At 38.4% G+C, this 20855-nt stretch overlaps 1 protein-coding gene and 1 long non-coding RNA gene across 10 annotated transcripts in view; one reads left to right on the top strand and one right to left on the bottom strand.

The window, feature by feature from the left end:
* Positions 1-20855, top strand: part of ADK (adenosine kinase) — a 508004-nt gene that overhangs the window by 14110 nt on the left and 473039 nt on the right. For 2 of the 9 annotated variants that reach the window (XM_038534413.1, XM_038534418.1), the window contains exon 2: positions 14138-14218. The exons of 3 other annotated variants lie outside the window; for them this stretch is intronic. In XM_038534413.1, the coding sequence (XP_038390341.1) occupies positions 14138-14218 (81 nt within the window). Of the gene's footprint in view, positions 1-7423; positions 7591-8709; positions 8728-14137; positions 14219-20855 lie in introns of those variants that run through there. 4 more of the 9 variants (XM_038534416.1, XM_038534419.1, XM_038534414.1 and 1 more) reach the window with 3 other exon arrangements.
* LOC119876194 lies at positions 435-6804 on the bottom strand. Its single transcript, XR_005357971.1, has 2 exons — positions 6542-6804; positions 435-856 (listed from the first exon to the last, which is right to left on the bottom strand). It is a non-coding gene; the product is annotated as an uncharacterized LOC119876194 (long non-coding RNA).

Here is a 20855-nt window from a genome sequence, read left to right on the forward strand (position 1 = left end):
CCTAAATTCTTGCAGAGTGGTTAAAGAATGATTTTGTTAAAAATCACTCTTGTGATTTTGACAAATGAAATTGTGGTTGAAATTTTGAAAGATAAAAAGAGATCTAAGAAACAATTCATTTTTTTTTTTTTTTGGAGATTTTATTTTTTTATCCATGAGAAACACAGAGAGAGGCAGAGACATAGGCAGAGGGAGAAGCAGGGTTTCTGCGGGGAGCCCTATGCAGGGCTGGATCATAGGACCCTGGCATCACAACCTGAGCCAAAGGCAGACGCTTAACCACTGAGTCACCTAGGTGCCCTATTTTTCTTATTTTAAAGAGGAGGAATTAGTCCTAGCAATATTCTTCCTTGTAATTAGTTACCACAATATGCCCCCCACTGTTGACTCCAATATGGTTACTCTTTTGGGGTGTTGTTCAATAAAACTGCATATTCAAATCTGAACATTTATTTTTAGTCTACCAATAGGAAATAGTAGGCACCACAGAGTAAGAAAGACTAGAAGGAAAATCTGTTTTAGAAGTTTCTATCTCCAATTCTGACCTCTCCCAAAGCTCCAGTCTTCTGAGCTTCTCTTTTGCCTTCTCCATTTATCTCAGTAAACAGCACCATTTATCCAGTGTAGTCCACATTTACCCAATATATTCCAAAGTCTAGGAGTTCTTGATTCCTTCCTTTTCCTTAGTCTGTCATATTTAGTTCACCAGCAAGTTCTGTTATTCTGTCTCCAAAATGTCCTTCTTCTGTGTCTAGCAGTATTATTTGTCATCTCTATTACTGTAGTACACTTCTAATTTGGTCTTTCTCCTTTCATGCTCCTATAGTCCATTCTTTCCACAATAACCTAAAGTGATCTTTGAAAACAAAATTAGATCATGTTATTTGTCTGTTTAAAATGTTAAAACGGTGTTAAAATTAACAGTGGCTTCTTGTCATGCTTATTATAACAAAATCAAAACTTTGTAGGCTTATAAAAGGGAACATGATCTTCCTCGTTCTCTGACTACAAATATTTCTTCTCTCCCTTGCCTTTTTTTCACACTGGTCTTCTAGATCATTTTAATGCTATCAGTAATGGCTTTCCTCCACCTGGCTTTTCCTTGTCATTCAGTTCTCTCCTGCTGGAAGCTTTCCCTGACTATCTAAAGGAGCCTTTCTCTCCATTGATCTGCTGGTTTTAATTTTCTGCATAGCACATATGATCATTTGATGTTCTTACTGTTGGATTATTCATCCCTATCTCCTCACTAGAATGTAAAGGCATTTCATGTGCCTTTAGTTCAGCTTGATTGTAGCTGAATCTCTAGTGTCTGGAGCAGTTGAATAGCTGTTTAATAAATATTTGTTGAGTTAATGAGTGAATAATTGCTAAAAGCTTGTTTTTAAGTACTGTAGATCAGATCTGTAGTGAAATAAAAATAAGAAAGATCTATTCTGTAGAAACTATGTAAGATTTCAACAAGACTTTGGGAAGAGCTGTTCTTTATTTTGTGATGTCCATATATATATTTAAAGATTTTATTTATTTGAGAGAGAGAGACTGAGAGTGAGTGGGGAGAGGAACAGAGAGAAAGGGACAAACAGACTCCACGCTGTGTGGAGCCCGAATGAAGCTTGATCTCATGACTCTGAGATCATGACCTAAGCCAAAATCAAGAGTCAGACACTTAACTGACTGAGCCACCAGGTGTCCCTCCTTCATATATTTTTACGTTAAAATGCCCTTTCTTTAATGAAATGGTGGTGATACTCAATTGTATAATTTAAAACTGTGTTCTTGGCAGTATAAATAATTGGGTAGCACTGTTATCCAAAGCACTGGGAGTTTTCTTTGAGCTTCAGAGATTTGTAGTTCCCTGGAAATAAAGCAGCACTGTGTAGGTGTTCCTGGGAGGGAGTTTTGCTAAGAATTCTTACTAAATAAAATTCAGTCAATCAAACATTATTATATTCTTCAAATTTTCCTTGGAGGGGATCCCTGGGTGGCACAGCGGTTTGGCGCCTGCCTTTGGCCCAGGGCGCGATCCTGGAGACCTGGGATCGAATCCCACGTCCGGCTCCCGGAGCATGGGGCCTGCTTCTCCCTCTGCCTGTGTCTCTGTCTCTCTGTCTCTCTCTCTCTCTCTCTCTGTGTGACTATCATAAATAAATAAAAATTAAAAAAAATTTTCCTTGGAAATAAATGATCAGATTCCATTTAAAGATTATATTGCTTGAATATGTAATGTTTAAGTAAAATGTGACACAAGAATCTACAGCTAATAATTAAAAGAAAATAAAAATAGCCGACCTTTTATATATAATGTCTTTGAGGAAAAGAGTTAATACACTTAGCAGTGTTTCTTGGAATAGTCTTGTCTGTAATGAAAGCTAACTAAAATTGCGTTAAAACTGATCAGCTCTTTAAAAAAACAACGCTAGTTGTATTGAGACACAAGTGAGCTTTTTTCTTTCCTTGGCCAATAAAAACGGAAATTTCAGGACTTGAGATGTCACCTATAACAAACTTCTTTGTGTTTCAGGTAAGAAAACTGATGGCCAAAGGTTATAATGTTCTTTATAAGGTCCAAGATTAAATAAAATTCCCATCTCTCTTTTCCTAGGCTTGAACCTTACACTGAGGCACACTACTTATTTTTAGGGAAACAAGTCTGAAGAAATTTTTTTTTTTTTGAAGTAGGATATAGATTGTTTTGGAAGTATTATTTTATTAGCATTTTAATTTATAGGAAACGGGGAGATGTATTTTTAACTAATATGCAGGGAAGGCATTCCACATTCAGTATTGTGACAGCTGCCCTCATAAGGGCTATGCAGAGCTCTAAAAGTGGTATTTATGCTTTTAATTTTTGTCAGTTAAGATTTAAAATTAACCAAGAAAATCATAAAGACATTTTTGTTGTTTCTGTTTAAGCAGTCTTTATACGTGAAAAGATGAGACATGTATAAAAGTAAGCCCAGTTTCTCTAAAAATAAGTATAGCTTTGATGGGTTGTGATTTAAAAAATACAGTTTTAAAAACAGAAGGAATAAGTTTTGTATTTTTAAACTATTTCAGAAAGATAATTAAAATTTAATAATTATGAAAATTTTACATTAATAAAACCACTTATAGTAGAAAGTTTATAAGCTGATGAAAAAAAGTAAAAATTATATACTTCCACTTTTCTGAGAAACCCATAATGCTTTATTGGTATATTTTTTTCCAATCTTTTTTCTTTGCATAATGGTATGAATTTTTTTTAACACGATCAAGATCATACTCTACATTCTTTTGTTTATTTTGTTTCATTTAACATGAGTATTTTCCTACATCCTTAAAAAGTCTATAAAAACATTTTGTAATAGCTCCATAACATTCTTCTGCAATTTATTTAACCATTACCCTATTTTTGGCTATTTAGAATATCAGATATTTTCTATTATTAATGCTAAAATGAATAACTGGGAGTACAAATCCTTGTTCGCATTGTTCTATTTTATTTATGATAGTTGCCTAAAAAAAGGAATTGGTGGCACTTACTGCCAAAAAGTTTTCTAGAAATGTATTATATTTTTTTTTTTTTTTTTTTTTTAAAGATTTTATTTATTTATTCATGATAGTCACAGAGAGAGAGAGAGAGAGGCAGAGACACAGGCCGAGGGAGAAGCAGGCTCCATGCACCGGGAGCCCGACGTGGGATTCGATCCCGGGTCTCCAGGATCGCGCCCTGGGCCAAAGGCAGGCGCCAAACCGCTGCGCCACCCAGGGATCCCCTCTAGAAATGTATTAATTTATACTCTGCTAACTATGTATGAAAAAGCTGATTTTATAGCATCCTTTGAAGAGAACTGTGCTATCACTTTGGGCCTTGAAGCATTTGTTGAAAATATGTAGTAGGGTGGGTCTATGTATTTATTTATGCTATCTGGAGGCACTCAGCTGTTTGTGGTTAGTTATCTATTTGCTTTTAAAGTGGCTATTTACACTGTTAAATAAAATAGAATAGTATCTATCCAAGAGCAAGCTATTTGGACCCACTTATCTTGATGCAACTATTTATTTATTGGTGCAACTACTTAAGCTGTACGGAAGTTAATGAAGGATCCAAATTTTAGTTGGCTGATTTTTTTCCCTAAAGTGAAAAGAATACAGTTGAAAAAAGTTACTTGAAAAGTTGATCACAAAAGCTTTTAGGTAAGAGCACCTGGGTAGCTCAGAGGTTGAGAATCTGCCTTGGCTCAGGTCGTGATCCCGGAGTCCTGGGATCAAGTCCCTCATTGGGTTCCCTGGAGGGAGCTGGCTTCTCCCTCTGCCTATGTCTCTGCTTTTCTGTTTCTCTCATGAATAAGTAAATACAATCTTAAAAAAAAAAAAAAAGTAATAGTTACTCGGTAGCTATTTGTGTGTGTATTTGCATGTGTGTGAGAGAGAGAGAGAAAATGAGAGAAAAAGGGAGGGAGGGAGAGATGGGAAAGACTGGGTGGAAGAGAGGATAGGGAATGAGAAGAAAAAGAGTGAAAGGCCTGAGAGAGAAAGAATAAAGAGAATTTCTGTTTTTGCCTGGAAAACCATGTCTTTACTTTTGTCCCTACCTTTTTGACTCTGAAAGAACAATCATACATGAGCCCTGTTTGCTGAAATAACATTTTTATGTCTATACCTGCTGAAATGGGACTGGTACCTAAAATACATTTTAAAAGAATAAACTTTTTGAAAGTTGTGTTGACTGATTATAAGTAAAAAATATTTAACATTTTGATTGTTAGATGAAGAGGATGTGATATAGTTTTATTCTGATTAAAGATTTGAATATTGCAGTCTCTAATCTTTCCTTAATGAATTCAGTGTATTTGTTAAAAATAAAATTTCAAGTCTAGCTGTTTTGGCACCAAAATTAATTTAAAAATTAATTTAAAAAACTTTTATTGTTAAAAATCAAAAGTGGGAATCACTAAGTATTTTAGGCATGAGGAAGAGTGCATTTTATATTTCATAGAGCCAAGTTCATGTTAACTTTCATATCATGTTTCGCAGAGATGGAATTTTTACCAGTGTGATTATAACGAAGTAGTACTCACACCACGTGCCAAGGGCTCCAGTAGACACTTTACTAGAATTAAGTTTTAGTTTTCACAATGCCCTGAAAAGCATGTAATGGGTAAACTGAGGGACAGATAGGTTAAGAACCTGTAATATATAAGCCAAGGTCCTGCAGTTGGTAGGGAGGCAAGAGGGTTTCCAAACATTGTCTTGCTGCCTTTATAGCCTTTCTACTCTCCTTTACAACCTTGACACTTAACATGGTCCGTTGACGAAGCAATTGATGAGGTCTGGGTACATAAAGAACTGGCAAAATCTTGGCCACAGAGACTTAGTGAGTTTAAACCCTTATTTTAACGAGATCCCTCAAATCATATGTATGTATAATAAAGCAGCACCACAATACCTCCTATATTAAAAGTACATTGAGATTTTGAAATCCTTTCTAAGGATTATTCCTGATTTGATTTTAGTTCATGTGGACTACCAAAATTTTCCACAAGAGGAGGAGGGAAACTATTAAATTGTTAGTGTCTCCTCCACTTCAAGTTGGTCCTCTGCTGCTTTGATTCAGATCCTCTAATCCAGAGGAACAGCTGATTTGTTCTGCTTGTGGACATTTAGTCAAAGTCTCACTCAGCCAAGCATAGTTATGTTTTTAACAGTCTTTAGTCATGGACTAAACACACCAGATTTATAGTTCATGGGTTCATTCTAGATAGTCATTTACCGATTTGAAGAGAACAATGCTAAAGAAAAAAGTATTTTTGAATAAAACTGGAAGTCTTTAAATTTTGATGTTTAGATGGTTAGCAAGGAGCCCCAGATCTGTATAAACTGATCTCCCTAATCGCCTTTTGTGAATAGAATTATTCTGTCAGAAGGGCAATGATAGGCAAGAAAAGAAGGAAGTCTAACTTGGACAGTAGAACAGCAGTGTCTAGTAGAAACATAATGCAAGATGCATATGTTTTAAGTTTTCTAGTAGCCACTTTAAAGTAAAAAGAAACAGTTTAAATTTATCTTAATATATTTTATTTAACCCAGTGTAGTAAGATATTGTTACAACATGTAGTCAGTAATACATTTTTTTTGTACTAAGTCTTGAAAAACTTGGCATTTTATATTTAGTGTCTCACTTTGGGTGCTAAATTTTCACATAAATAGTGAGATACAGTCCAATGAAAAAAATTGTGTTTGATGGAAAATATTTTACGTTGTTTTGGTTTTAAAATTTAATTAAAATGAAATAAAATTTAAAAATCAGTTTTTCTGGTCACATTAGGCATATTTCAGTATCATATGCTGGATTATGTTTCTATATATAACTGATTTCAGACCTGTGTAATTGATCACACCACCCCATAGGGTCAGTTAGTGAACATCACTGGAGACTACAGTGTGTTAATATAAATATTACTTTACAGAGAATAAGGAGGGAATAAAGAAAGCTATTTAGGTCCTGAAGCCTACAGTGATTTTGCTCCCTCTGATCTTTACCGCAGTTGAAATTTACCTGTCTCCTTATTGGTTCAGAATCCGTTTCTTAACTCTTTGGACCCACTAAATTGTAAGGTTAGGGCCAGGAGTTAGGGTCCTTTCATTTCCGCCCCCCCCCCCCCCCCGCCCCGCCTCTGTGGCATTAGATGCTTGCTTCAGAGCTTTGCATACTTTTCAGAAAAGTGTGGTAATTTGACAATTAAGCGTGGCGAGCAGTATCATTTAAGTGGGCTAATTGGCTCAGAGGCTTTGAAACTTTGTGTACCTGCAGCACCTGGGCCTCACCTTTTCTAGATTCTGAGGCACAAAGCTTACAGTGGGCCCTGGACACTTCCGCGTTAAATAAGCCGTTCTGTTTCTGAAGTCCAAGAACGCTGGGGGACCACCGGACACAGCAACTGATTCTGAGAGGCTGCGAGTTCGAATTCAACACATGCTGCTGTTGCCACGCGTTCGGTTTCCGCCGGGCCGAGGTCCCCCCAGGAGGTGGCCGCTTTTCTTTTGCAGATGGGTTTTCCAGGCTGTTCAGTCCCATCCGCGAGGGCTGCCCGACAGCGTCCGCGCCCCAAGCCCGGTTCAAGCGACCTGAGCGCAGAGGTAGACCGTGGCCATGTGACTGACAAACCGGTTGCCAGTCGGGGCGGCCATTTTTGAGGCGGGCACCCAACCTCATGCCCCACCAGCCGGGGATGGGGGGAACCTTGTTACCAAGACCCAAGATGGCCACCGCGCCCGCTAGCCACCCGGCGAGCCGGCGAGCCAGGGAGCCGACCCGAGACACGCGGGCGGCTCGGCCCGGCGGGCGGCGCCCGGGGCTCCTCTCGGGCCGCCGGCCGTGGGCGGAGCGCCCGCCCCCTCGCGGCGCGGCCAATCAGCGCTTGGGGCCGGCTCGGCGGGGGCCGCGGGCGTGCGGGGTGTGTGAGGACGCGCTCCCGGTCGCCGAGCGCCCGAGCCGAGGAGCAGTTGCCGTGGTACCTGCTGCTGCCGCCGCCGCCCGTGCGGACGCCGAGCCTGAGGCGAGCGCTGGAGCGAGGGGCAGGAAAGTGGAGCCATGACGTCCATCAGGTAACGAGAGGGCGGCAGCCTGCGGTGCTCGCCTGCTGGGCGGTAGCCTCCCGCCTGCTGAGAACTGCCGCCGCCTCCCTGGAGCGGTCTGCAGCCCCCGGTGGACGGGTCCCCTCACCTGGGAGGTTCTCGCTGCACTTTCCATTTGGTCATTTCTGCTCTCAGAAGTTTTTGGGTCTCGGGCACATGGCGGAGCCCTGTTAACTAGCCGCACCGCTGAGGTGACCCCCGCCCGGATTCCAGGATTTGAAGCTTGCTTGCGTGTGTAGTGGATTTCTCATGGGGAAAAAAACGCAGCACCTTTAACCCCTCAGGGGTGACCCAGCGCCTGAGGAAGTGTGACGTGGACCGTGTGTGGCCATGCTTGCATGTCATGCCCTCTGACAACTTCGTTGGTGGCCATGAGCAGACCAGCATATTTGGCCCTTCCCTGAAGCAGATTGATCGTCCCTAAGTTGCGAAATTGTGTGTCCCTCAAAGGTTAGCTTGTGGCTGGAATCCGTACTCTGGTTCCCCAAGGTGCCATCTGTCTACCTACTTTTATCTGAGAGTCACGAGTGGAATGACTTCGGTGAGGCGGTAGGTGTAGACTGAGAGCAGTGAACGGGGAGGAGACTTGCCCCCAGTAGCTCTTCCAAAGTTGTGAAGATTTTTTTTTTTTTTTTTTTGTTTTGTTAATGATGGCAGCTTAATGGGTCGCTCCACTTTCTCGGCAGGTAGCTAGACTGAATGTTTATGCTAATGCGACTATTTATAAAAAGAGATAAATTGCTTTATTTACCCAGAGTTCTGAGCCGCCTCTTTTAAAGTAGACCTTGGCATTCATTGTCCCAGAGAGGGGGAGGCTCCAGCACAAACTGTGAAGAGAATAAAATAATTTTTGGTCTGTGAGCTTCCAGCCGTCTTAGCCTTGGTGATTTAACGGTTTCTCATTGGTAATTTTGACTATATAATATTTAAGAGATGACTTGGGAACCTAATCCTCAGGTAAGACAAGATGCGACTGTGCTGATCTCAGATACACTTTCTTTCTTAAATTGTGTAATATCCGGACACAGACAACGAGTACTTACCTCATTATGCCGGAGGAGAAATCCAGGTACTAGAACTCGGAGACCCACCTGGAAAGGTTTCACAGTAAGTTATATTGGGACCTAAGAGTCTAGCTTTTATGCTAACAGTGTTTTAAGACGAATTAACATTATGCTGTCAAACCAAGTAAATCTCCCCTCACCCCACTCCCATTTCCATTCCCATCCTTGCAGCCTGCTGCTAATTAGGAGTGTGAGTCAAATACTTTCTGTGTTCAGAACCCGTTCTTATGTGGACTCATATAAGAACTAATTGACCATTGTCTTCCTGGTTGCTCTTCAGTGGAGAAACACAAATCTAAAGCTTCTACTCCTTGGCATGTGACAACAGGATGGGTGTTTTAATGTTGGGGGTCTAATGGCTGTTGTGTTCAAGACTGAATAAGGTTTCATATCAGCCTTATTTGACTTAATGGAAGGATCATAATTGCTAATAGTTAAATTTTATGGTTTCTTCAGATTTAGTTTGCAATTTACATAGTCTTGAACTATAGTGATGACCCCCACAATTAAAAAAAATTTTTTTTTTAAAGATTTTATTTATTCATGAGAGACACAGAGATAGAGAGAGAGGCAGAGACATAGGCAGAGGGAGAAGCAGGCTCCTTGCAGGGAGCCCTGATGTGGGACTCCATCCCGGGACTCCAGGATCACACCCTGAGCAGAAGGCGGACACTCAACCGCTGAGCCGCCCAGGCGTCCCAAATATGTTTTTTTTTTTTTTTTTTAAAGATTTTTTATTTATTCATTTGACAGAGAGGGAGAGTACAAGCAGGGGGAGAGGCAGGGGGAGAGGGAGACTCCCCATTCATCTGGGAGCCCAATTTGGGGCTCTGTCCCAGGACTTGGAGATCATGACCTGAGCCAAAGATATACGCTTAACCATCAGAGCCACACATGTGCCCCTTAAATATGTTATATAAACCAGATACCACATTTACACCTGAGGAAACAGACCAAGAGAAGTTGGGTGCCTGGTTTGAAATCATTTAGTAGCAGTTAGGAATTGAATCCAGACATCCATGATGTAGTACACTGCATGATACTTTTATAGGAACAATATGCTACTTAAATTTCCTGAAAAAGCTGTTTCTATGAACAAAATTTGTCAAGTGTTGTGAGAAACAATTATAGCAACTTTTTTGCTTTACTCTAGTCCTCTAAGGAGCTTGATAACTTAGAACTTAGGTTGATGAGTAGACAGGGAGACTACTGAAGTTGAGGCAGCTCTGCAAGAGTTGGTTGTCCTACAGATACCAGCCATTTTCCACTGAGGACTGCATTCAGTGCAATTGTGTCAACTTTAGTTTTCACCAACATGGTATTGTTAGGCTTGCTTCCATTTTGTGCCTAGTCTAATAGTGGCCCAAAAGATAGGTATTATTGATTGACTTTTTCTGGTGAGGAGAGTGATCAAGATAAAAAATTATCCAAATCTGACTTTATGGCCAATGGTGCTTTTTACACCACTTGAAATATTTGTTCCTGGGCAGCCCGGGTGGCTCAGCGGTTTAGCACCACCTTTAGGTCAGGGCCTGATCCTGGAGACGCGGGATCGAGTCCCACATTGGGCTCACTGCATGGAGCCTGCTTCTCCCTCTGCCTGTGTCTCTGCCTCTCCCTCTCTGTGTGTGTCTCATAAATAAGACCTTTAAAAAAAACATTCATTCCTAAATATTGTAATATGTAACTCTTTGCAATGACAGAATGTAAGATTGGAAGCCAATGAGGACCATGGTCAGTATACCTGGGTTCTGAGAGTCTTTTTCTTTTTTTTTGAGTTAACCATTTTCCTTTTCTTCTCTGGATATTTGTTTAATGAAATACTCAGTGATGATGATACTAATATGTATCTTACAATGTTGTGAGGTAGGTATGAAAGTGCTTTTAAATTTTAGGGCATTTTATAAGTTTTATAAAAATTCTGTCATTAAAGCAATTTGAATCTCATAGAGAATAGTGTTACCTGAAAAAAATTAAATTTTTTTTTATTTTTTAAAGATTTTATTTATTTATTCATAGAGAGAGAGAGAGAGAGGCAGAGACACAGGCAGAGGGAGAAGCAGGCATCATACAGAGAGCCTGACGTGGGACTCGATCCAGGGTCTCCAGGATCACGCGCTGGGCTGCAGGCGGCGCTAAACCCCTGCGCCACTGGGGCTGCCCAAGTTTAAATTTTAAAGTAGGAAGCAAACTCCCTTACGTTTCAAGAAACTGAGGCTAGGAGATACTGTTATTTGTTTAAGCTCAACCAAACAGTTGCAGATCTTGAACTAGAATCCCGATCTCTAGATACCTGGTTCAGTGCCCTTTACAGTGTAGCATTCATCTATTCGAAATTCATAAATAATGATTTAAATCAAAAGTATTTTTTTAAACTTAAGATCTTTGAATGAATTTGGCTGTAGATACTGTCTCTTCAACTTGCTGTTTATATTCTACTCTGCTGCATCATTACTGTTGAAGAGTCTGAATCACAGCCTCTAAAACCAATAATCCTTTTGAAGAATAACTTTTGTCTTTTCTTATATATCAGATTCCAGTTGACCTTAATTTGGGAAATGATAGAACATGCTTTGATAAATTGATACTTTTGACATTTTTTAATTGACCAAATAGGAAAGTTGATGCTTGAGTTAAATTCAGGAGACATTGGGAAAATGTGCAGTGTCATGACTAGTTCAATGAGAATCTTAGAGGGCATTTTTCCCTTTTCCTGTCTCTATACTGGACCTTGAGGCTCAAAGTGAAGGGTATGTCCTAGTTAGGCAGTGGTAGAGCTTAAGATAGAACTTAGGTCTTTTGGCTCCTACTTTATGTGCTTTCATTGAGCAACACTGTTTCAAAATACTGCTATGAATATTGCCTTGTTTTCTTAACATCACCGTCTAGTCTGATTTTGAACACTGCTTTAGAGCTTGATTTTGTGCCAGAGAAGACTAGGAAAAAGATAGGGAGACAGGGAGAGTGTTTGCTATAGAGCTAAGGAACCCTATTCTTTAGCCTGCCTAGACAGGTCAGATTTGGTCTATTCTGGGACTTGACATGATTGTACCCTACATGATGATTCTGGAACTACTTTTGTGGGTTAGGCCTACATTGGAAAATTTATGTGGGCTGTGGGTTGGGTCTTAGGGTATTTTTCACCTAACACTCAAGACTTTTGAGATGTATCCAATAAGATCTGCCAAGCCACTCAGATGGCGAACATTCATACGGAGACTAAAATGTGGCTAAGATTGAAACTGCCTTGCTTTGTTGAGTTGGTTTCTTTGGAGCCTTTAAATAGAATTTTCAGACTCCTTGCAGGATCTGTGTCTTTTATAAGAATTGTAAATTTCAGATTACTATGCAAACTTTTTTATGCTATAGGACTTCTTAGGTAGATGAGCTTTTATTTATTTTTTTAAAGATTTTCTTTATTTATTTGAGAGAGAGGGAGACAAAGCCTGCTGTGAGAGAGCTCAAGCAGGGTGGAGGGGCAGAGGGAGAGGGAGAAGCAGGCTCCTCGTTGAGCATGGAGCCCAACGTGGGGCTCAGTCCCTGAGCCTGGCTCAATCCGAGAACCCCAGGATCATGACCTGAGTTGAAGTCAGATGCTTAATGGACCAAGCCACCCAGGCGCCCTGCAAATGAGCTTTTAAAATAAAATGAAATTGTTTCATTTATGAATATTCTGAAGAACTAAAACAGAAATCTTTCTTTTCCAGAACTGTGCAATGTTGTCAGTTGTTAATGCTCATATTTGTAAATAGGTCATCTTTGTTTGAAAAGGCATACAAGGTTTTCTAACTACAAATCTTTCCAGCCACTGTATTGCTACATTAAGAACTGTTAAAGATAAAAGGGAACCAAAATGATTGCCTAGACTGTTTGAATTTTAACCCTTTCCTCCATCATGTTTCTTTTCTTTTCTTTTTTTTTTTTTTATGATAGAGAGAGAGAGAGAGAGGCAGAGACACAGGCAGAGGGAGAAGCAGGCTCCATGCACCGGGAGCCTGACGTGGGATTCGATCCCGGGTCTCCAGGATCGTGCCCTGGGCCAAAGGCAGGCGCTAAACCGCTGCGCCACCCAGGGATCCCCATCATGTTTCTTTATCTCTTCATGCCTACTTGGTTTTATTTTTTTTTTAAATTTTTTTTTTTAAATATTTTTTATTTATTTATGATAGTCACACAGAGAGAGAGAGAGAGAAGCAGAGACATAGGCAGAGGGAGAAGCAGGCTCCATGCACCGGGAGCCCGACGTGGGATTCGATCCCGAGTCTCCAGGATCACGCCCCGGGCCAAAGGCAGGCGCTAAACCGCTGCGCCACCCAGGGATCCCCCTACTTGGTTTTAAATTGTTATTTTAACAATACTACAATAAAACATAAGTATGAGTTTTTATTTTTAAATAGCAAAGCTAGCTTTTAAATTGTTATTTTAACAATACTACAATAAAACATGAGTTTTTATTTTTAAATAGCAAAGCTAGCTTATAAATAGGATGACCATATGTCTCAGTTTGCCCAGGACAGTCCTGCATCATGCTAGTTATCCTGGCAAAATTATTAATAGATCTTCCTTTATTCTCAAAAGTGTCCTGTTTGGGTAATAAATTATCTGGTCACCTACTTACACTCTGTAGTAGTTTTGTTGTAGTAGATTTTGTCATTGAAATGTTCTTTGAAATAGGACCATAAGATAGTGGAATATTAGCTTCTTTTTGGTTAGATATGGGTAGTTTTCATTAGTCAGACATTTTTATTGTACTAAGAGTTCTGGATGTCTAGATGTAGTATATTAAACATGGAAACACATAATTTGAGGTTGGGAATCATTTATTTGGCCTTTTGCAGATTATAAAATCCTTTGAACCTCCTGTTTTTGTTAAACAGAAATAATTGTAATGCCTATCCTATGGGGTTATTGTGAGGATTTAAAGACAATAACATAAAAAAAAGTAACCTATAAAAATGCTTACGCTACACATTATATGTATTAGTCATGTTACATATGTGCTTCTGAAAATTGAATTTAAAATGAACAAATTTGGGGTGCCTGGCTGGCTCAGTTGGAAGAACATGCAACTCTTGATCTCAGGGTCATGAGTTCAAGCCCCATGTTGGTTATAGGGCTTACTAAAAAAAAATTAAATGAACAATTTTATCTGGTTTAGGGGCACTTACTATTTCACAGAGCATAGCCTTTTAGAAATGTTTTTGCTGTAACAAGCAGCAGGGACTACTACAACTACTATTAGTTGATATATGTGGATTTTTTTGGGGGGGAGGGCTGAAATTTGAACATCTACATTTATGTTGTAGAGAGTCATGTAGGATACTGCTGGACAGAGGGAAGAGATCTCTTTTTTTTCTGTCAAAAAGAGATTACATGTTAGTATCTCAGTAGAAGAGAGTATAAATTTTATTTTTGTTAAAAAAAAAGCTATATTAAATGAGTTACTGTATCAGAGATCATTTTCTTGAGCATGCAGGAAGGTATATTCAGAATACAAATGGAAGGATTGGCCTTACAGAACCTAAGGGACCCAGGTATTTCCCTGGTCTGTTCACTTGACTAGTGAAAAAAATGCCCGTGATATAATTTACATACAGTTAAAATCACAGTTCCTAAGTTCACTGAATTTTGAATATCAGTATATATATTTATTTATATAACTACAACTTAGGTCAATATATAAAACCTGTTCATCTACTCTGCTTCTTTTTAGTCAATCCTACTACCTGTCCCATCCAGGCAACATTTTTCTGACTTCTTTCGGTAATACTGGTTTGCCTGTTGTAGAACTTCGTATAAAGTTAATGGACTGAGCCACCCAGGTACCCCACATCCTACAAATTTTGATATGTGTGTTCAGTTCAAATTATTTTCTACTTTTAATTGTGATATCTCAGATCTATAGGTCATTTAGAGGTTAGTTTCATGGCATAGCTTATAGTCTGTTCTGCTGAATGTTTCCTGTGTCTTTACTCTTTAATTTCACTCAGCAATATTTTGAGGTTTTCAGTATAGACGTTGTGCACACCTTTAATTAAATAAATGAATATAGCAGTTACCGGGTGTAGTGTTCTATACCAGATAGGTCAAGTTTAGTAGTTTTGTTCACTTAACTGTTATTAACTGTTATTTAATTGAGATATAATTCACATACCCTAAAATCTACCATTTTAAACTCTATAGCTCAATGGTTTTTAGTATATCACAAGGTTGTATAACCATTACCACGAATTCCAGAACATTTTCATCACCCCAAAACTAAACCTTGTATCTGTTACCAGTTAATCTCCAGTTCCTCTGCCCCTTCCCTTGCAAACCAGGGAAACTTTGTGAATTTGCCATATTTTGGACGTTTCATTAAGCAGAATCCTATTTGGCCTTTTGTGTCTGGCTTCTTTCATTGAGTATAATGTTCTCAAAGTTCATTTATGTTGTTGCATGTATCAGCATTTCATTCCTTCTTATGGCTGAATAATCTATAGTATGTATATAACACATTTTATTTTTTAAAATATTTTATTATTTGAGCAGGAAAGAGAGCATGTGTGTGAGCACAAAGTGGAGGAGGGGGAGAGGGAGAAGCAGATTCCCTGCTGAGGGGCTCCATTCTAGGACCCTGGGATCAAGACCTGAGCTGAAGTCAGACACTTAACTGATTGAGCCACCCAGGCGCCCCCATATATATACTACATTTTCTCTATCTCTTGATGGATATTTGTATTTCCACTTGTATATTATGAATAATGCTGCTATAAACATTTGTGTATATTTTGGTGCTGTCACATGTTTTCATTACTAGTACTTAGGAGTGGAGTTGCTGGGTCATATGGTAAATATATGTTTACTTTTTCAAGAAACTGCCCAACTTTTTTTCAAGCTAGCTGCACATTTTCAACAGCAATGCGTGAGGATTCCACTTTCTCCATATTCTTGCCAATACTTGTCTTCCAGTCTTTGCTGAGAGGCTCTGTGTGCTTGTTGAGGCATATGTTTAACACTCAGAGGGACTTAACCATTCTGCCATAACCTTTATTTCCTCCTGCTTGTGCAGAGACTTATGGCTCAGCGATGATTGTTTAGGATCTTTCAGGTCTTTCTTGAGCATGCCACAGCTCTGGGCACATGTACATGGCCTTCTAGATTCTCAGGAATATTCAGAACGTTTCAGAACCCTTTATGGACATCTCATGCCCCCACTTTTCCTTTTAAGTTTTTTGGTTAGCTTCTTGTTTGTGCCAACTGCTTCAGACAGCTAGGATGTTAAACAATTGCAGCTGATTGTTTTTGACAAATTCTCCTGGAGAAAAGGGTGTTAGAGCTGGGCAGGCTGAGTCAGGTCAAATAATGAGAAGCCTCCGGAGTAGGGTTTTTCAGAGAACTGCCTGTAAGCTCAAATAATAGCAGTTCTCTGAAAATAGGGCTTTGAAAGAGCTCCAATCCTGTTCTGACCCCTCCAGTAGCTGCTAGGCTTCCAGTTTTCACTGTGCTTGTGGGCTTTTTCTTTTTAAGGCTACCATGGAGCTAGGAAGAAGGGGATGGGAATAGGGCAAGTTAAAATGGCACAAAGCTTGCTGTTTTTAGTGAGATTTGGCTTTTTTCTTTTCTTTAATGCTTCCTAGATTGTTGTAAGTCTTTGGTTAATATTTAGAGTTCTGAAAAAGTTGATATTGATTTTTTTTTTTTGACAACTTGTTGCTTTAATGGAAGAGATAGTTTTTGGAGGCTCTTATTTCTCATAATGTCACCCTAATTGTGTTTTAAAACATTTTTAATATACTCTTTCTTTTGAAATACTTTAAGACTCACAAGAAGTTACAAAAATAGTACAGAGTTCCTGTGCACTCTTCACTCAACTTCTCCTAATGATACAGGACTATAAAGTTAACTACAAGTGTTATTTGAATGTTACCAGTTTTTGTACAAACAGCTTTTTATTGGTGGGGTGGTGGTGGTATATAATTCTGTGAAATTTTAACATGTCTAGATTAGTGAAACCATTAACACAGTTAGGATCCCAAACTGTTCAGTCACCACAAAGAAACTGCTTTGTGTTATCTATCCCTGTATGTTCACCCCTGCTCCTCAAGTCCTGGCAATTACTGATCTGTTCTTCAACAATATAGTTTTGTCACTTTAAGAGTGTTATATAAATGGAATCATAGAGTATGTAACACATAGTACAGATTATATTTTCACTCATGTATGTCTTTGAGACCTATCCAAGTTGTATTGTAGTTCATTACTTTTTATTATTCAGTGTTTGTCTATTGTATTGGTATACCACAGCTTACCCACTCACTTGTTGAAGGACATTTGATCATTTCCAGTTTTTTTTAACTATTACAGATAAAACTGTTGTGAACATTTGTGTAAAAAGTTTTTATGTGAACTTAAGTTTTCATTTTTATAGGATAAATGTCCAGTAGTGTGATTTCTTCCTTATTTTGTGTTTTACCAATTACTGAAAGAGGGATATTACGACTGTATTTGTCTCATTTGTTTCTCTCAAGTTTTTTCCCCCAAGTATTTTGAAGCCATTTATTTTCTTGATGAAATGACTTATTTATATGAAATCATTTTTATATGGTGCCACTCCATGTTTTGAAGTCTACCTTGTCTGTATAGCATAGGGATTACTGTTAATAGTATTGTAGTAGAATATGATAACAGATGGTAGCAACTCTTGTGGTGAGTATAACATGTATAGAATTGTTGAATCACTATGTTGTACACCTGAAACTAATGTAACATTGCATGTCAGCTATACTTTAATAAAGTCTACCTTGTATGATAATAATATAGCCACTGCAGTTTTCTTATAATTAGTGTTTGGATAGTATATCTTTTTATTCAGTCTTTTATTTTCAAACTTTCTATGCCTTTATATTTAAAGTGTATCTTTAGTAAATGATGTTTAATTTGTTTTTGTTTTGTTTTTTAAAATATTTTGACTATTTATTTGGAGACAGAACAGGCAAGCAGAGGCAGAGAGGGGCAGAGGAAAGAGAGAGAGAGAATCTCAAGCAGATCCTATGCTGAGCATGGAGCTTGACGCAGGGCTCAATCCAACTCTTGGATGCCCAACCAACTGAGTCACCCAGGCACCCCTGTTTAACTTGTTCAATCCATTTACATTTATTTATTTATTTATTTAAAATATTTTGTTTATTTATTCGTGAGAGACACAGAGAGAGAGAGAGGCAGAGACACAGGCAGAGGGAGAAGCAGGCTCCATGCAGGGAGCCTGACGTGGGACTCGATCTCGGGTCTCCAGGATCACACCCTGGGCTGAAGGCGGCACCAAACCGCTAAGCCACCAGGGCTGCCCAATCCATTTACATTTAATATAATTACTAATATGGGTGGGTTTTAGAATATCATCCTTTTGTTTTTCATATGTTCTTTATATTGTTTTGTCTTTCCTTCCTTCTTTTCTAAGTTGAGTATATTGTAGTTTTTCATTTATATTCTCTGTTGGATTTTATTGTATTATTGTATAGTGATTGCTTTAGGGAGCACAGCATTTCTTTTTAACTTATCACAACCTATCTTGAATTAATGTTCTGTCATTTAACCCTTAAAAAAATTTATCAAAGAACTTACAGAACCTGAGGGAATGAATGAATAAAACTTTGGAAGGAAGGGCAGCAATACTTAGAACTCCAGAAGCTATCATCCATACTGTGAACATCACCCTCTGGAGTTGTACAGGGGACAACTTGTGCACCTTTACGTGGGAACCTTTTGGTATGAATTGGGCAGAGAAGATTTTCTAAAAGAGGTGTCATATGTGAAATTTAAAAAAGATCAATGGGGCAGCCCTCCTGGCACAGCGGTTTAGCGCCACCTGCAGCCCGAGGTGTGATCCTGGAGATCCGGGATCGAGTCCCACATCGGGCTCCTTGCATGGAGCCTGCTTCTCCCTCTGCCTGTGTGTCTCTCTCTGTGTGTCTTTCATGAATAAATAAATAAAATCTTAAAAAAAAATTAAAAAGATCAATGGGAATTTGCCAGACAAAAGAATTAAGGGAAGGATTTTACAGTCAGCCTTTTTCAGGGAACAGTGAAATATTATGATTAGCAAATAGACTGTGTATGTATTAGAATGGTGAGAGATAAAGGTAGAGAGGCAATGTATTTCATTGATTTTAATATGCACATTTCTTTCCATTATAATATCTGTGATATTAGCATGAATATTATAACTGTATCTTGCCAATCACCATGAGAAATTGGAACATATATTACAGTTCATGGTATCTTAGGTTTGATGAAATTTGGTAGGTTCCAGCTAGATTCAATATCTTTTATGTTAGTTAGAATTTATGTTGTAGATTTTATCCTACATATAATTGGAAGCTAGGCTAAGAAAAAAAATACAATAGGTTTGTTTAAATAATACAATTCTGGTGATACTGTATAGGATTTATTGTGGCTAAAAAAATTAGTAATATAAGGATTTAGGCAAGATTTGTAGAGGGCCTAGTTAATAGTTAAAAGCAATGCTAGTGGGATGTTGTGGAGGTTCCTAGTTGATAAACTGGTTGAAGAACTGCTTGATAAAAGAGAAAATGCAGTTACTGGTAAGGTAGTACTTGTTAGTGGAGAGAGAATTCACATATAAAGCTTATTAGTATTTATTCTGGTACCATGGTGCAAGTAAACATTTTTGCTAGCTATAGGGCTGATCAACATTAATTTATCAATAGCCTAAACAAATTTATCTTAGGAACTTTTAGTCTGATATCTGTGTTAGTGCATAAAATTTGTTAGCTGTTGAACAAAATAATAATTATAGGACAGGTTTATGTTGGCTGGGAGCCAGAATTATTAGGAATTTAAAAATTACTGACCAAAAAAAGATGTTCAGTGTCTTTCATCTTAGCATCCATTCCTGGAAAAAGACGCTGATAACATTTGAAACAAAATAGTAATCATAGTGTGGGTCAGTCGTAGTTTTTGGCCACAGCAGACACCATCTTGTTTACATCTAGTAGAACAAGATCACAATAAATGATCTTATATAGATTATTTATATAGATTCTTTGTTATTGAAGAAGTGTAATACGTGTCTTAGTATGTACTGGCCAGGACATTAGTTTGTGTTTGTATTTAAGAAACTGGCCATTTTGAAGAATTAGTGTTTTTTTATTAGAGTTTTGTCATATTAGAATGAAATCCTGTTAATAATATGAAGAGTAAAGTATTTGCTTCTGGAAATAATTGTGTAATTTTTTTTTAAAGTAATCTCTTCCCCCAATATGAGGCTCAAACTCAACAACCCCAAGATCAAGAGTCACATGTTCTACTGTCCGAGCCAGCCAAGTGCCCCAAGAAATAATTGTATAATTTTAGCTTACTGTATGAAGACACTTCTTATGTGCTATTTTACATTTACAGAGGTGTCCCCATCTCTTAGGCTAGCCATTGTTGCTGCAACAGGGTCCGCACAGGCTTTGGACAGTTCTAGCCTAATAGCATTTCTCATCAGGACCCATGCTACATACTTCTTGTAATGAGAGACAATAGTCACTGTATAAATTCTCTCTTTTGTCCTTTAGATAGGGGTCTCTGAATCACAGTTCAAAACTTTTCCAGAAAAGTTTGAGCTGTAGTCACCTGTGGTGATAAGATTGAATGTTATCATCTGTAATTGTGGCCAACTTGGTAACATCTTCATAGGCTTTTGCTTTTTCTTGTTTCACTCCCTCATCTCTCACCTCTGCTTTCTGGAATCACTTTTCAAATAATGGCCTTGTTTATAAGCCTTTGTCTCAGGCTCTGCTTTTGGGAGAACTTAGCCTAAGACACTTTTTTACTTATTTTTTAATGTTTACATATTTGTTATATTTTTAATGTTTACCTGTTTAATGTATACTTGTTTATTGTTACCTGTTTATAATAAAATATATAACCAGATGGAAGAGAAGCATAGGGCAAGTACCAATGTATAGGCTTTTCAACACCACCAAGCAATTAACTCAATTTGACACTATCTACATGGAAATAGTGTTAGATGCCACAAGTTAAGGGCTCAGTCCCACGAAACTGTCCCCTCCCACACTTCACATTCCAATCATAAGTCCAGGTTGTTATATGTACTACTACTTTTTTTTGTTGTTTTTAAAGATATTTTTATTTATGAGAGATACAGAGAGAGGCAGAGACACA

This window comes from Canis lupus, chromosome 4 (assembly GCF_011100685.1).
Source record: "Canis lupus familiaris isolate Mischka breed German Shepherd chromosome 4, alternate assembly UU_Cfam_GSD_1.0, whole genome shotgun sequence".
In the NCBI taxonomy this organism is placed as follows: domain Eukaryota; kingdom Metazoa; phylum Chordata; class Mammalia; order Carnivora; family Canidae; genus Canis; species Canis lupus.